Below are 14,440 nucleotides of genomic sequence, written 5' to 3'. Positions count from 1 at the left end.
CCAGGGTCGCCAGTCACCCTTCTCCAGGCCCTGTCCAACCCCTGCCCAGACCAAGCGCGGCGCGGCCCCTACCCTCTGACCTCACGTTGCACAATGCCCGAGCCGAGCCGAGCCTCCGGGGGTGTGCGCCCCAGCGTCCCTGCCCCTGGGCGGGGACGGGCGGCGGCCGTGCGGGGAACGGAGGCAGCAAGCGCGTAGCCGGCTCAGTCCACTGGTCCCGGCGGCGCGAATCCCACGGGAACCGCTGCTGCAGGCCCCGCGCCGCTCAGCCCCTCCGCCGGGCCCGCCCGCCGCTCCTCACAGGCCGCCGCCGCAGCCATGGCGGAAGTTCATAGACGTCAGCATGCTCGGGTTAAAGGAGAAGCCCCCGCGAAATCCTCCACACACAGAGATGAGGAGGAGCTGGGGATGGCGTCGGCCGAAACGCTGACGGTGTTCCTGAAGCTGCTGGCCGCCGGCTTTTACGGCGTGAGCTCCTTCCTCATCGTGGTGGTGAACAAGAGCGTGCTCACCAACTACAGGTAGGGCCGAGGCGGCCGAGGCCGCGGAGGAGGAGCGGGAGGCGGTGGCGGCGGCGGGGCGCTGGCTCCGTGGACTTTGGTTACCAAAGTTAAAGATGAACAAAGTTGGGCGGGAGCTGGGGAGGGCGGGCAGTTGACGCGCGCGGCCCGGAGCGGTGGCCGGGACAGCCTGGGTGGCGGAGCCGGGTTGGGGCGCGGGGCTGGGGCGAGGGTCCCTCTCCCCGGGCGGAGCTCGGTCGGACCCCGGGCGGAGCTCGGTCGGACCCCGCGCGCGTTTGCGGACACGTTCGGGCAGCGCCTGTCGTGCCCTTCTTGCAGCGCCACGGAAACCCTGCCTTAAGGAATGATGGAGCAAAGTTGCTTGGTGACTTTTTGGCCCCTGTGCATGCAAGACAGGGAGGAGAACGAGAGATGCCCTCCGTCCTCCCAGATCAGGGTCTGGGACTTTAGTGGTTCCCCGCGTTCGCTGACAGCCTGGAGGATGTGCGCATCCTCACGCCCATTTACGGTTATTAGGTTTGCTGTCACTGGGACTCTGAGACAGAAGTATTTTTTAAAAGGTGTGAAACTGTTGAAGACATGTGTGCCTTCTTGAAAAATCTGTTGCCTACAGTCGACTGAAATAATTGTAAAATCAGACAAGATGAGACAAGTGGCTGCCCAAGGCTACAAAATCAGCGGGGTTGCCTGCCAATCAGCTGGAATTTTTCTCACAAGATTTTGTTTTGGATAAACTGCAGACGTTGGTGTGGACGGTATCAAAATACATTTAAGGTTGTCGATTCGGAAAGTGAATTCACATTTGGGTTTGCTGACTTTGTGCTCTTTTTTTCTTTCTCGTTTCTGTAGATTTCCCTCCTCACTATGTGTTGGACTTGGCCAGGTTAGTTGGACTGTTAAGCATTACGTGGTTTATGTTGTTGGAACTACTGTGTGTGTCTTTATATGTGGAACAGTGAATCTGTGTTCTCTATTTACAGATGGTGGCCACAGTGGCAGTTCTGTCGGTGGGAAAGGCGCTCAAAGTAGTCAAGTTTCCTGACCTTGACAGAAATGTACCTCGAAAGGTAAAGAATAATAATAATAAACTAAAAGTGATACTTTATTTTATGAAAATAAATCAGTATATGTATTTTTGGAAACCCTGGTGGCATAGTGGTTAAGAACTGTGCTGCTAACCAAAAGGTCGGCAGTTCGAATCCACCAGGTGCTCCTGGAAGCTCTATGGGGCAGTTCTACCCTGTTCCTCCATAAGGTCACATGAGTTGGAATCTACTCGACGGCAATGGGTTTTTATATGACTTTTTATTAGTTTTTTGCATACTTAAAAATTGCAGCCTTCAAATCGCCTGTTCGAGAGGGTATAATGGGGGTAAAGAATAAATGTAGTAATATATTTTAAAGAAGTCCAACACTCTTTAAAATTAAGAAGAAAATAAACTAGGAAGCTTGTGCTTTGTTTTCAGTTAATGTACACTTGTTAGGGGTACGGCAGTTTTACAGTTTCTACTTTCATTTAATCCAGCCAGTGTATCCTGCATTCGTTCTTCTTTGGGTTTATTTTCATATTCTTCGGCCTGCCTCTGCTTGATTCCACTTGAAGATGAAATAGCTTTTCTTTTTCTGCTGATCTTAGAACCATGGGCTAATGCATTATCATATTTTAAAGCAGGGCTTCCTCCTGGTTTGTTCTGTTTCTAGCCCCTGCTGGGAATTTGTGTGTGTAACAAACTCGGAGGTGATGCTAATAATGCTGGTTGGGGACCAATTCTGAGAACCACTAGTAGAGCAGTGGTTCTCAAAATTTGTTATGTATGAGAATCACCTAGGGATCTTGTTAAAATGTAGGTTCTGATTCAGTTTATCTGGGAGTGGATATGCAGATTCTCAGCAGGGGTTCAAACCTGAATGAACTGGTCGGAAGCCCTGTTTTAAAGCAAATGATGTTTCTGTCCAACATGATTTGATCATCTTTGTATTTCTGTTTCTTTTCCCCCTTTCCTTCCTACCTCTCTCACTTTCCGTTGTAGTAAAGCTGTTTATCCAAGAAGAGTTAATATTGTTTGGGTGCTTCATGGGGGGCAAAATTGCGTATGAGAATGAATCATTGGATTAAGTGGAAGGAATTTAATCATATAAACAAAACTGTTTTGTTTGTTTGAAAGGACCTTGTTTTAGCTGTCTTTATTATTGAGTTTTGTTATCCCTTTTTAAATTTTCTAGACGTTTCCACTACCTCTCCTATATTTTGGGAACCAAATCACGGGACTGTTCAGCACAAAGAAACTGAAGTATGGATAACTTTATTTTACCAGTGAGGTGTTAACGTATTCTTAAAACTGTGTTTGAATGTCAAGTATTTAACATATTGTTATGGATTCTGAATAAAATGAAAGGACTTGGGAAGCTTTTATTATTAAAGAGTGAAGAGCACACCAAAGGTTTTAGTTTAAACTCTTCATGTATGAAAAGAATGATGAGTTTCGTTTGTCTTGGGTTTTTTCTCCCACTTCGTAGATAAAAGAAAATCCCGCCTAGTGTGGTCTTAAAATGCTGAAAAATAATGTAATAGGAGATTTTTATTGTTTTTCCAGACCTTCTGTAATGAAGGATATATGCTATGCTTCCAGGATTTCAATTATTTAATACAGTTCTTAAATATGTTAGATAAATTCCACACAACAGAATCAGAGGGCGGGCACGAGAACTTTTGTAGTTTTTCGTTTAATGTGAAGTAGTTAAAATAAAGTCAGCTGGAACCCTGATATGAATATGATTAATATCTTTATACATGGCAGTACAGCTATGTTGTTGTTTGGTACCTTTGAGTCAATTACGGCTCATGGCTACCCCATGTGTCCAGAGTAGGATTGTTCCATAGGGTTTTCAAGACTGTGACCTTTCAGAAGCAGATGGCCAGACCTGTCTTCTGAGCTGCTTCTGGGTGGGTTAGAACTGCCAACCTTTCAGCTTGTAGTTGAGCGCATAACAGTTTGTGCCACCCAGGGACTCCAGGGTAACTGTGTTGTTGTTAGGTGGTGTGGAGTCAATTCTGACTTATCATGACCCCACGTGACAGAGAATAACTGCCCCATAAGGTTTTCTTGGCTGTAATCTTTATGGAAGCAGATTGCTAAGTCAGGGAGGGCCCGAATCACCATCTTTTCAGTTAGCAGCCAAGTGCTTGACCTTTGTGCCACGGCAACACTGTCTTATTACCCTAAAACCCTACAACCTCCCAATTCCTCTTCTCCACTTAAGAAATGTAGTGTGTTTTGGGTGGGTGTGCTATTCAAACTTCGCATATAAGTAAACCATTTGAAAGAAAACCTTGGCTCCCTCACTTCCAAAGAGCTAGTGCCCTGGCATACTGAATGATTGTAAAACAAAATATGGAGATCTCCGAGGATCTGGGGATCATTTCCTCTTCCTTCAGACCCAGTAAACCTGACAGAATGACCAAGATAATATCTCTGGGGTGGGAGGAGGGTTTTAAGAAATCCACATTTATCAGGGGCGGGGCATTGTTTTCCATCTCATTATCCTTTTGGAAAGAACTACAAGTGGCTGCAAAGTGCAGCTTGTGTAGAGTTTGTCTTTTTTCAGGCATTGTCATCCATCCATGGGTTCACTCATTCAAACCCTGGCTTTGATTGCCAGCTATGTATGAGGCACTTTGAACTGTACAGGAGTCTTATTATTTCCTGGGGGAGATAAGGTATATTCAGAAATTACTGTATTGCAGGCATCTGTATGTTTGTTTAGTGTAAGGAAAACACTGTAGGAATTTAGAGGAAGACAAAATTACTTCTACAAAAGGAAAATCAAGGCATGTTTCAAGGGGTAATATTTTCATAGATACTGTTCACGGGTTTGGGAAGGGAGATCAGTCCAGTGGAGAAAGGAGGAAGAGAAGTTTTCCTCTTGAAGACTAACATGCTCCCAGTTCCAGGGTATTTGCGTAATTAGGCAGATAACATTAAAAAAAATGGGTATTTTCAGTCTGTGATGATAGATGTGTAATCGCTACCATTTTATAATTAGTTTGATTTGTCTCACTTCTGGTTTTATAAAAGCACTTTTTAGGCTTTCAAATAGGAATTACTTCTAGACAAATGTAAGAGTTTATTCACAGTTTAATCACCATGGAATTTCCGTTATAAAAGGAAGGAATTAGCATTATTTTAAAATGCAAATTTGGAGAAAGTTAGTTTAAAAAAATAGTTGAACTTTATTTTACCTAATTATCTTTTCTTTGCAGCTTGCCAATGTTTACAGTTTTGAGAAGGTTCTCCATCCTGTTTACAATGTTTGCTGAAGGAGTTTTACTCAAGTGAGTTACATTTGTAATATATCTAGTTTTTAAATGACTTTAATCACTTTGAAAATGTGCCCAGCATACATTGGTTACTGAAATTATTTGTCTTATTTCTACTTCAGTTTTTGAGAAATTTAAGTAACTTTGTCCTTTGCTGTGGGAATTGATACGTGGGAGCACTAGTTGGGAAGATCATGAATCAGAGCTTGGAAATCTATCTGAACGTTGGTTTGTCTTCTAGAATTCTTACACCTACTGCTGCCATGGGGTGAAGCCAGGTCAAAATCATAGGTGTAGGTTTTAAATTGTGTTTATGTCTTGGCTACATTTACTACAAATGTGTGTGATCTTTTCCAACTTAAAGAAATTCTGATTTTTAAAAATTCAAACTAATAATAATTGTAAGAATAAGAAACAATGTGGATATAGTTATTTATATAAATAAAATGAGCTTTTGCTTCATTAAAGGGGTTCTTTTAAATACCTAATTCCTCGGAAACATTTAAAATATGATTGTTTATACCTTTTTTAAGAATGCATCACTTATATATATATATTTTTAGAATTTTGGGATGATTTTAAAAAATTTATTTTGTTCATCACTAATATTTTATTGTCTGTTGAAAATGAGCAGCTGGGTAACTGAATCTGTATATATATATGTATCTGTATATGGATGTGTATTTAATTGTTTTATTTTATAGGAAGACCTTTTCTTGGGGCATCAAGATGACTGTATTTGCGATGATTATTGGTGCCTTTGTAGCTGCCAGGTAAGATGTCGGCCCATATAAAACCTATGCTAGTACATTAGAAATGATCAATAATTATTGATAATAAAGTATCAGCTATCAGTAAAGAGAAAGATCTATAGTCTAAGTAAAACCATATCTTTGAAAAGCATCCGAAGGCTCTTGAAAAGGTTATGTATTTTTGACTCTATTAAGATCAGGCTGGCACAATTCAGATTTCTGGGATTCTTAAAAGCTGAATTTAGAATTTCTTACTGTCTTCTTGTTGAGAACTTACATTTGCCACATTATATTCGGCATTTTACACGTGTTCTTTGTGTGTATTCTTCACAGCATCTCTTGAGTATAGTTTTCCTATTTTATAATTGAGGAAACTAAAGCTTAAGTTCAATGACTTGTTCCAGGTCACATAGCTAATAAACAGGAGAGCCAGAATTTGAATCTGCACTTTATTCTAGAGTCTAGATGCTTTTATAAACCCTGCAGTGTTTTTTAACCTTGCCTACTGCTAAAGAAAATAGTATCTGCTTTTCTTCAAGGTGAGGCAAATGGTAATGAATCATTTGCCATGGGGATTATTAAACAGTAGCATTGCTTTATTTGGCCTCACTTAAAAAAAGATATATCACAAATGCCCTAACCATGTTATATTAGAATAATAAATATTAAATTACTAAAGCTTTTTCCATTTTTCCTAAGGTTTAGTTTCAAAATGCATGGGAAAATGTATACCCAAAGACTCAAAAAATTAAAATGATTGCTAAAAGCCTTCTATCTACAACATCTTACTCAGTCCAGGGCATGCATGCATGAATTATGCTTGACATATATTTTCCATCTGGGAGTTGAGTGTGCTTCTTGGATTGAATTATTTACCTTCGTCATGTCCTCGTGGCATTAAAAAAACCTATTGCCGTTGAGTTGATTCTGACTCATAGTGACCCTGTAGGACAGAGTAGAACTGCCCCATAGGGTTTCCAAGGCGCATCTGGTAGATTGGAACTGCTGACCTTTTAATTAGCGGCAGAGCTCTTAATCACTGTGCCGCCAGGGCTCCGCCTGTTGTATAGGCAACAGGAAATATAAGTCAAATTCTTTTCAACTGTAAATCTCCAAGTGAAATTTCATCGTAAACAAGAGAGAATGGCATAATTGGGTATTAGAATTTACTTATATAATTATAAATCATATGGATATTATTGGCTCTTTGGGGAGAAATTTTATACTAACCACATACCTTTCTTTTTAGAGGTGTCCTGTGAGTCTTTGAAACATATCCTTAAAGTTGATGAGATCCAAAATTGAACCAAACAGGCCTCAGGGCTTACTCTGGCTTTCAAAAAGTTTCTGAGGAGAATTGTTATCTGCACCAGTTTTGTCTAATTAGAACCTTTTACTTGGGATACAGATTGGGAGAAATCTGAAGTTAGGGTTGTCAGGTAATGGTTGCTTAGGGAGGGAGGTGTATATTAGACTCCCTTTACTGTTGCCTTCAAGTTCCATTCTGACTCATAGTGACCCCATAGAATAGAGTAGAACTGCCCCATAAGGTTTCCAAGGCTCTAATCTTTATGGAAGTAGACTGCCACATCTTTCTGCCAAAGAGCAGCTGGCGGGTTTAACAGCTGACCTTTTACTTAGCAGCCAAGCGCTTAACCACTGGGCCACCAGGGTTCCTTGTGAATTAAGCTGATCCTGCCAAAAGCTGCAGTAGCATAGGTTCCTTGGAAGTCTAGGCTCCTTGTAGTTTAATTACAAGTTTGTAGTATCCCTTGAAAATTGCAGACTTTGGGGCCACTGTTTCAGCTAGAGTGCTAACATATGGCAATAGCATACTTTTTTTTAGGATTTCATTTATTCGAATAAACTTACTGAGCTGTACTCTTGTGCCTGGTGCTCTACTAGCTACCAGAAATTTTGTGTTTTTCCCAAATCCACTAGTTATGCCTCGTAAATTTATTGAGCAATTATTTAAGTATTTATGCTCCTACATGTACTTAGACATTGTTCTAGGTTGATGTCACAACTAACCATGATCCACCCTTTGGAAATTCTACCCAGCGGCCTAACTACCTCTGCACAATAGTGGAACCTTTTTTGTGACTCTTTGGAAAATGACATGTTAACAGCTTCATCCTTTTGGTTTCCTTGTCTGTGAAATTGAGAGCTGATGCCTTCTGCCTGCTTCACAGATGTGCTGTACTCATAAGTTTGGTTGCTTGTTGTTTTGTGTTTGAATTCAGAGCAGTATGCTATTAACTGAAATGATTGATTATTGCTAATGATGTGTTTATGTTTGAGTGCTACTTATTTCTGAAGAATCCTTTATTGAATATGAAATTGCAAACTGTGACCGGGAATTGAGAAATACTAGTAGCTGATAAAATGCCTAATGTTCACTTTTCTAGATAAGAATGTATTCTTGCAAATATTTTAATTTGGACATATTTAAAATTAAATGCATGTTCTTTAAATGTAAGTTGTTATTAAAGTGTTGCTCATGTTTTGCAGCTCCGACTTGGCATTTGATCTGGAAGGATATGTTTTTATCCTGATAAATGATGTCTTGACAGCAGCAAATGGTGCATACGTAAAACAAAAATTAGATTCAAAAGTAGGTAGTAGTCTAACGCTTCTCTAACATATTTACTGATGCTGGGAATAGTAATGTCAGTTCATCAGGGAAAAAGCTGAGAATAAAGAAAAATGCTTAGGGAGGAATAGGAAAGACATAGGGGTCTCTCTGAGGGTAAAAATACCTGTAGTTTGGTGCTCACGTAAAGAACTTTGTTTTTTAATTAATTAATTACTAATTAGACTTTATTGCTGCCTTTTCGGGAAGGGTTTGGGTCACTGTTGGTCAGAATGGGCCAGCAAATAGAAGCGGTGCTCATAGGAGAAAAGTGCCATAAACGTTCATGGCTGTGTTCCTGAGGATTTGGGAGCAATATCTGGGAGCCTTTGGGCAGGCTTGAGGGGAAGTGAATGTTGGATGGGGCTGTAGAACAAGGATGGCCTTTGTGTGCTACAGATAGTGGGAAACATTAAGGAGCACCAGGATCTCTGTTAGAAGCAGCACTGGGTTCCCTGGCCTAGATCTCATACACACGAACTTTGTATACTCAGCACTTTGCCCTCAACTGGCAGCAGGTACACAAAGGCTTTACAGGGTATTTTTTGTTTGTTTACTGTATACTTTGAATATGTTGTTGTTGTGTGCTGTTGAGTCGAAATTTTACTTTTAGATCAAGCCAGACCATCAGAAAGCTGAATATTTGAGCCACATTGCTTTTACTACGTTTTATTATGAGTTATGTTATTGTAAGAAACAACTACATGAAACTCATTTGTATCTCCATTGAGTTGTTGTTGAAGACTTCATCTTTTACATTATAACGTACCCTATATGAGGACCCACATGAGATATTAATCTTAGATGTCATCGTAGCTTTCCCTGAGCAACTGGTGTATTTTTATCTCGTAGTTAAATCTTGTAACGGACCATGGCTTTATCTTACTTTCCTATCCATATTTTCTTTTTGGTCAGAGGACCTAATCTGCTTGTTTTTCTTAGTCTGCTCTATTATATGTACAGTATTTCAGAAACTACTTCAGATACTTTTTTGGTGCTCAGACTCGTAAATAAATGCAAATTCCCTACCTACTTGATAGCAGTATTAGTTAATATCTAGTTGGTGTGGTATTTGTGCGGGACAGTCTTGGCTAGGGGCTTTGCCTTGTCGTCCAAAAAAGAATCATGGATTTCCTGGCCCTCCCAGTACCTTTTAATATCCTCAGAGAATGTCCTTTTGAATATCCTTCAAGAACTAAGGACAGTGTAGATATATTTCCAACAGATTTTCTTTACGTACACCTTTTATGTCTTCCACTTATTTGCCCTGATGGCTTTGTATGATGATTGCATTTTAACGGAAGTACTTTACTCCCAGGAGAGCCCGTTAGTTCTTCATTCAGAAATGACTTATGACTTATTTGTACTAGTTAGAACATTTAAGCTTAGTGAGCTGCTTTTCTTAGTCCACAGTTTAGAAGCAGCAAACTAGAAGGTAGGATTCTGTTTAATGCAGAAAGGCTTACCAGCAGTGAAAAAAGAGAGGTAACAATAAGAGAAACAAACAGGAAAACTATAAAAGGCAGAAGTACTTCAAAAAATTATGCAGAGGCTAGTAAATAGCAGTAAGGGTGGCGCTGTGTTAGAACACGATACAATAATACATGTCGATGATGGTGCTCCTGAATCAAATTGTACCCTGAGTACTCTGTTTAAGAAGGCAGGGAGAAAGCTATTCAAAACAGTTAAAATTTAACGAGAAAAAACAAAAAACTTTGGCATTTAGACTTTTGATGTTTGTCAGGTATCTGGACATCTTGTGCAGATGTGTGTACGCATCCTCTGCTTCCTGGATGACTTGGCACTAACCCTTAACGCTTCTGGCAGATGAGCACCTGTGTTCGAGCTTGTGTCCTACCGTGGCTTTCCCTGATTCAAATGTATGCTATCTTAGAAATGAGGTGCACTTTTTCATCGATACTTGTGGTGACCATAAGCAGCCACTTATTCAGTTTATCCTGGAAGCAGTATGACCACACTGAGATGCTTTTAATAAATTAAGAGTTTTACTACCTATAATTTTGGGAGTCCTTGTAATCTTTTTTTTTTTTTTTGTAATTTTGGTCCTTTGAGCATGAGTCATGTGGCATGAAGACTTAGTGACTATTTCAGACCTGATGCAGCTGTTGAATTTAAAATGTTTTTTAACTTTAATCTCGAAAAGCAATCATATAAGTGATACAAATTTATGGTGGAAGTAGAAAACATAGATGAGAAAGAAGAAGGATACATAATTCTCCCTTCTCCCACCATCAAATGAGAAGCACTGCTTTGGTGGATATCCTTTTTTGTAGGTGTGAGTGCCTGTGTGTGTACACGCACACAGTATCTAAAATTTTAAACAAAAGAGGAACGAAGTATCATATTTTCTAAGCTCTTACTTTTCACTCAGTACTGTTTCATGAACACCTTTCCATGTCTGTCAGCGTTATTAAACATTTTTTGTGGCTGTGTGATGTTTTCGTGTATGGCTGCTCATAGTTTAATCAGCTAGTTTTTCTTTTGTTGAGTATTTGTTTCCAGTTTTTCAAATCTCCTTTTGAGAATATAGTTTGACTTTTTTATTACTGTAAGTGATCTTTCAAATCACAGAAGTTAGATAGACATTATACCTCTGTTCTCACAGCTCCCCTCACAACTCTGGCCTACTTTTTCCATTGACTGTACTTTCCGCTAGATGTCCTAGAAGTGTGTGAATCAAGATAGGCCCAGAGTTCCCATAGGCTCCCTGTGTTTGAAGATGTTGATGTCCTTCATTGGTCCTCAGTCTCTGGGGGCACAACTAATCATACTGTGTTTTGGGAGTTTAGCCATAGTAATCTTGATCTCCATTGTGTCTCACATACACATTTTCAGCAGTTCTTCACTAGGAAGTTATGCCTGTCTGTGTTGATCTAGGTTTGAGTCTGTGTGTCTGGATCTGTCTATCCACCTTTCTTAAATGGCACTCTATTATGGTCCAGAAAAGCCCAAGGCTAACTTGATAACTCTTGATTCAATTCTGTGAAGAGAAGAGCTTCAGGAATGTGTACCTATAAATATGTGCATTTGTATTTAAAATAATCTCTTCCCTACTTGTTGTTTTGAGGCAGCCAGTTGATGTCATTTTTATTTCTCTGATCTTAAGTGCTTGAATTTAGCTCAAATAAGTTTAAAATCTTTTAAGGTTGCTTTCTGTTTCTTTTTGTCTTCTGAAAACTTAGATTATTTCTTCGTGTTTTCAAAACTTTTGACTTGGTGATTTTCTGTGTACATTCTGAGGGGTGTGTGTGTGTGTGTGTAATGGGGGCGATATAGGGTTGTGTATTGAATATACCATGGACTACCAGAAGAACAAACAAATTTGTCTTAGAAGAAGCACAACTGGCATGCTTCTTGGAGGCGAGGATATGAGACTTAGCCTCACGTACTTTGGACATGTTACTAGGAGGGACTAGTCCCTGGAGAAGGACGTCATGCTTGGTCAAGTAGAGGGTCAGCAAAAGAGAGGAAGACCCTCAACAAAATGGGTTGACGCAGTGGCTGCAACAGTGGGCTCAAACATAGCAACAATTGTGAGGATGGCACAGGATTGGGCAGTGTTTTGTTCTGTTGTACGTAGGGTTGCTATGAGTCAGAAGCGACTCAACGGCACGTAACAATAACAACATAGAGTTGTGTCTATCAGTCTCAAAGAGCCAAGTAAAACACCTAATTATTTCCTGTCCTAGGAGCTGGGAAAATATGGCCTGCTCTATTACAATGCACTGTTCATGATTCTGCCCACATTGGCCATTGCATATGTCACAGGAGATGCACAAAAGGTAAGACTTTCTAATTATAGTTTAATGGTTTATGCTGATGATTCATGAGCAAAAGATTAAAAAAACAAACAAACAAAAACAAACCCCAAACCCATTGCTGTCGAGTTGATTCTGACTCATAGCAACCCTCTAGGACAGAGGAGAACTGCTCCAGTGTTTCCAAGGATAGACTTTATTAAATGACCAAAAACTGAAAGTTTGCTTTTCAGCTTGCTAATGCCGTGCTAACCTTTTTCCTTGGCATAAGTACTGGATAGTACTAAAATGGCTTAGAATAGCTCTGACTGTCGATATAAAAATAGTGCATGTCAACGAGTGTCCTTTTCTTATGTGCCAGAAGGATAGAGAAAGGGAATTTTTACATTTCTCCTAAGCTATAAAATAGATATAATAGAAAACTCTCCTTGAGAAACAAAAAATCCTGAATAATGAAGTTCTTTCTACCTGAAACAAACTGCTAGGCTTCATGAGAAGCTTTGTGTTTTCATGTACAGTTGCCATCCTGGCTTAAATCCCAAGCTATCTCTCCCCACCCCCGACCCCCCGGAGATATTTCGCACTTTATGTGATCACTTAACCATATAAATAGCAGTTAATATAATAGTTTATCCATTTTCTACAATATATAGCTATATAAATCCAGAATAGAGGAATAGTGAAATAAATTCAGAGAAGAATTTTCCTCTAAAACAAGCCCACATTCATAGGAAAAAAGTGACACCATATTGCCAAAATTCACATAATTTTGTGAACTAAATAGAAATCCAGACTTCTGCCAAGGATTTCTGTGTCAAGATTGCTTCCAATGATTCCCTTGGCTAGTAACTTTTCAGAATGAATGTGTTGGTTATTCATTCTAATGACAGTGATAATCCCCACAGATCAGTGGGAGCTGAAATAAAAGGTTTTTGAAAGCAATTATACTGTTAAAAAATTGTTCTTGGAACCAGAGGCAGAAGGAGAAGACTGCTTATAAAGCTGTTATTTTTTTTCATCAAGAGCTATTTCTTTTAAAGAATTGGCACAGATCATCTTAAATATAGGTGTAAATGTTTTCGTAAACTGTAGCCAGGCCACCAGCAGGCCTAAAAACGGCCCCAGACTAGAAGACGGAGGGAGCTATTGCTCTGACTAGTAAAGAGTGTTGATTAAGTATTTTGTGGCTGTGGAAGAGTAGGAAGAGAAACTAACATTTATTGAGTCTTTAGGTGGTGGAAATGGTTAAACACCTGACTACTAACTGAAAGGTTGAGGGTACGAATCCACCCAGTGGTGCCTCAGAAGAAAGGCCTAGTGGTCTGCTTCCAAGATCACAGCTATTGAAAATTGCAACACATGGGGTCACCCTGAGTTGGAATTGACTTGACAGCAAAAGGTTGTGGTTTTCTTTTTGTTGTTGTTACTCACTACATGTATATAAAATAAAAAAAATACAATGTAGTCTTCATAATAGCTCTAGTTTACCAGTGTGGGAAGTTTGAATTATCTCTGTTTTATCAGTGTGGAAATAGAGGTTCAGAGAGAATAATTAACACGCCCAAGGCCATATAGTTGGTGGGTGGTAGAGTCAGATTTGGGTCATATATGTGACAAAATTATCAGCCTCCTCATGGTTCCAAATCTTGAGCCCAGTCTGTACAGGAGAAAGTTAGGAGATCAATGTGGATAGATACTAAGGATTTAACAAAGATTGAATTTTCATTAAGTTGAAACTTTGACTCGAAGCTTGTAGCTAATTGAAAGAAGAAAATACTTCTTCATTTCAAAGTGATGATAATTTTCCTATAAGTTATCTGTAAAGTTGAGTGTAATCTGTGAGGTTGTAGCATAATTCATGCGCATTTCAAAATTCATAGATCATATTCTATTTGAAATGTTCCAGTATAATTAAGAATGTTTTTTACTCAGTGTGAAAAGTGAACACTTAATATTAGGATGAGATATAGATTTTCTTCTTCTTTCCTTCCTTATTTAAGCAGAGAGTAGAATTTGAGTAATCTTATTTGTTTTCCCAGTGGAAGTGCCAGGTAAAGGTCAGGAAAGGTTTATTTTGGAAGAATTATGTTTATAAAGAGTGCCAGAGTTCATCTGAATACTTTCAAGCTGAGATGATAAAGTACTTACGGAAGCTGAACTCATTTCTTTATAGTCAAACCCTATCAGTGTTTTGAGTTTTACGTAAATGTTTGTTCATCCTCACTCTTAATACTAATTAACATGGTTCTTATAAAACATTTATTGGGGTACAGATGGAAACACCAGCTATGTATTTCAGTTTCATGCCCTTTTCTCTCCTTCCTCAGGTTCTCAAGTAGATACTAAGTTTTATTGTGTTTCTCACTGTGTTAGATTCAGGTAGTAAGGAAAATAAAAGATAATTAGGTGGTGTTCTTGACTTTGAGGACCTTACCATT

The 14,440-nt window shown here is 39.5% G+C and overlaps 1 protein-coding gene across 2 annotated transcripts in view; it reads left to right on the top strand.

The window, feature by feature from the left end:
• The first annotated feature begins 289 nt into the window (after positions 1-289).
• Positions 290-14,440, top strand: part of SLC35D1 (solute carrier family 35 member D1) — a 46,133-nt gene continuing 31,982 nt past the window's right edge. For both annotated transcript variants that reach the window (XM_003411247.4, XM_023549488.2), the window contains exons 1-8: positions 290-521; positions 1,371-1,404; positions 1,502-1,588; positions 2,745-2,812; positions 4,783-4,854; positions 5,544-5,612; positions 8,103-8,205; positions 11,934-12,026. In XM_003411247.4, the coding sequence (XP_003411295.1) occupies positions 319-521; positions 1,371-1,404; positions 1,502-1,588; positions 2,745-2,812; positions 4,783-4,854; positions 5,544-5,612; positions 8,103-8,205; positions 11,934-12,026 (729 nt within the window). In that variant the 5' untranslated portion in view covers positions 290-318. The remainder of the gene's footprint in view (positions 522-1,370; positions 1,405-1,501; positions 1,589-2,744; positions 2,813-4,782; positions 4,855-5,543; positions 5,613-8,102; positions 8,206-11,933; positions 12,027-14,440) is intronic.

The sequence above is a fragment of the Loxodonta africana genome, chromosome 3 (genome assembly GCF_030014295.1).
Source record: "Loxodonta africana isolate mLoxAfr1 chromosome 3, mLoxAfr1.hap2, whole genome shotgun sequence".
NCBI classification, from domain to species: Eukaryota; Metazoa; Chordata; class Mammalia; order Proboscidea; family Elephantidae; genus Loxodonta; species Loxodonta africana.
This window is presented reverse-complemented; position numbering and strand designations above follow the sequence as displayed.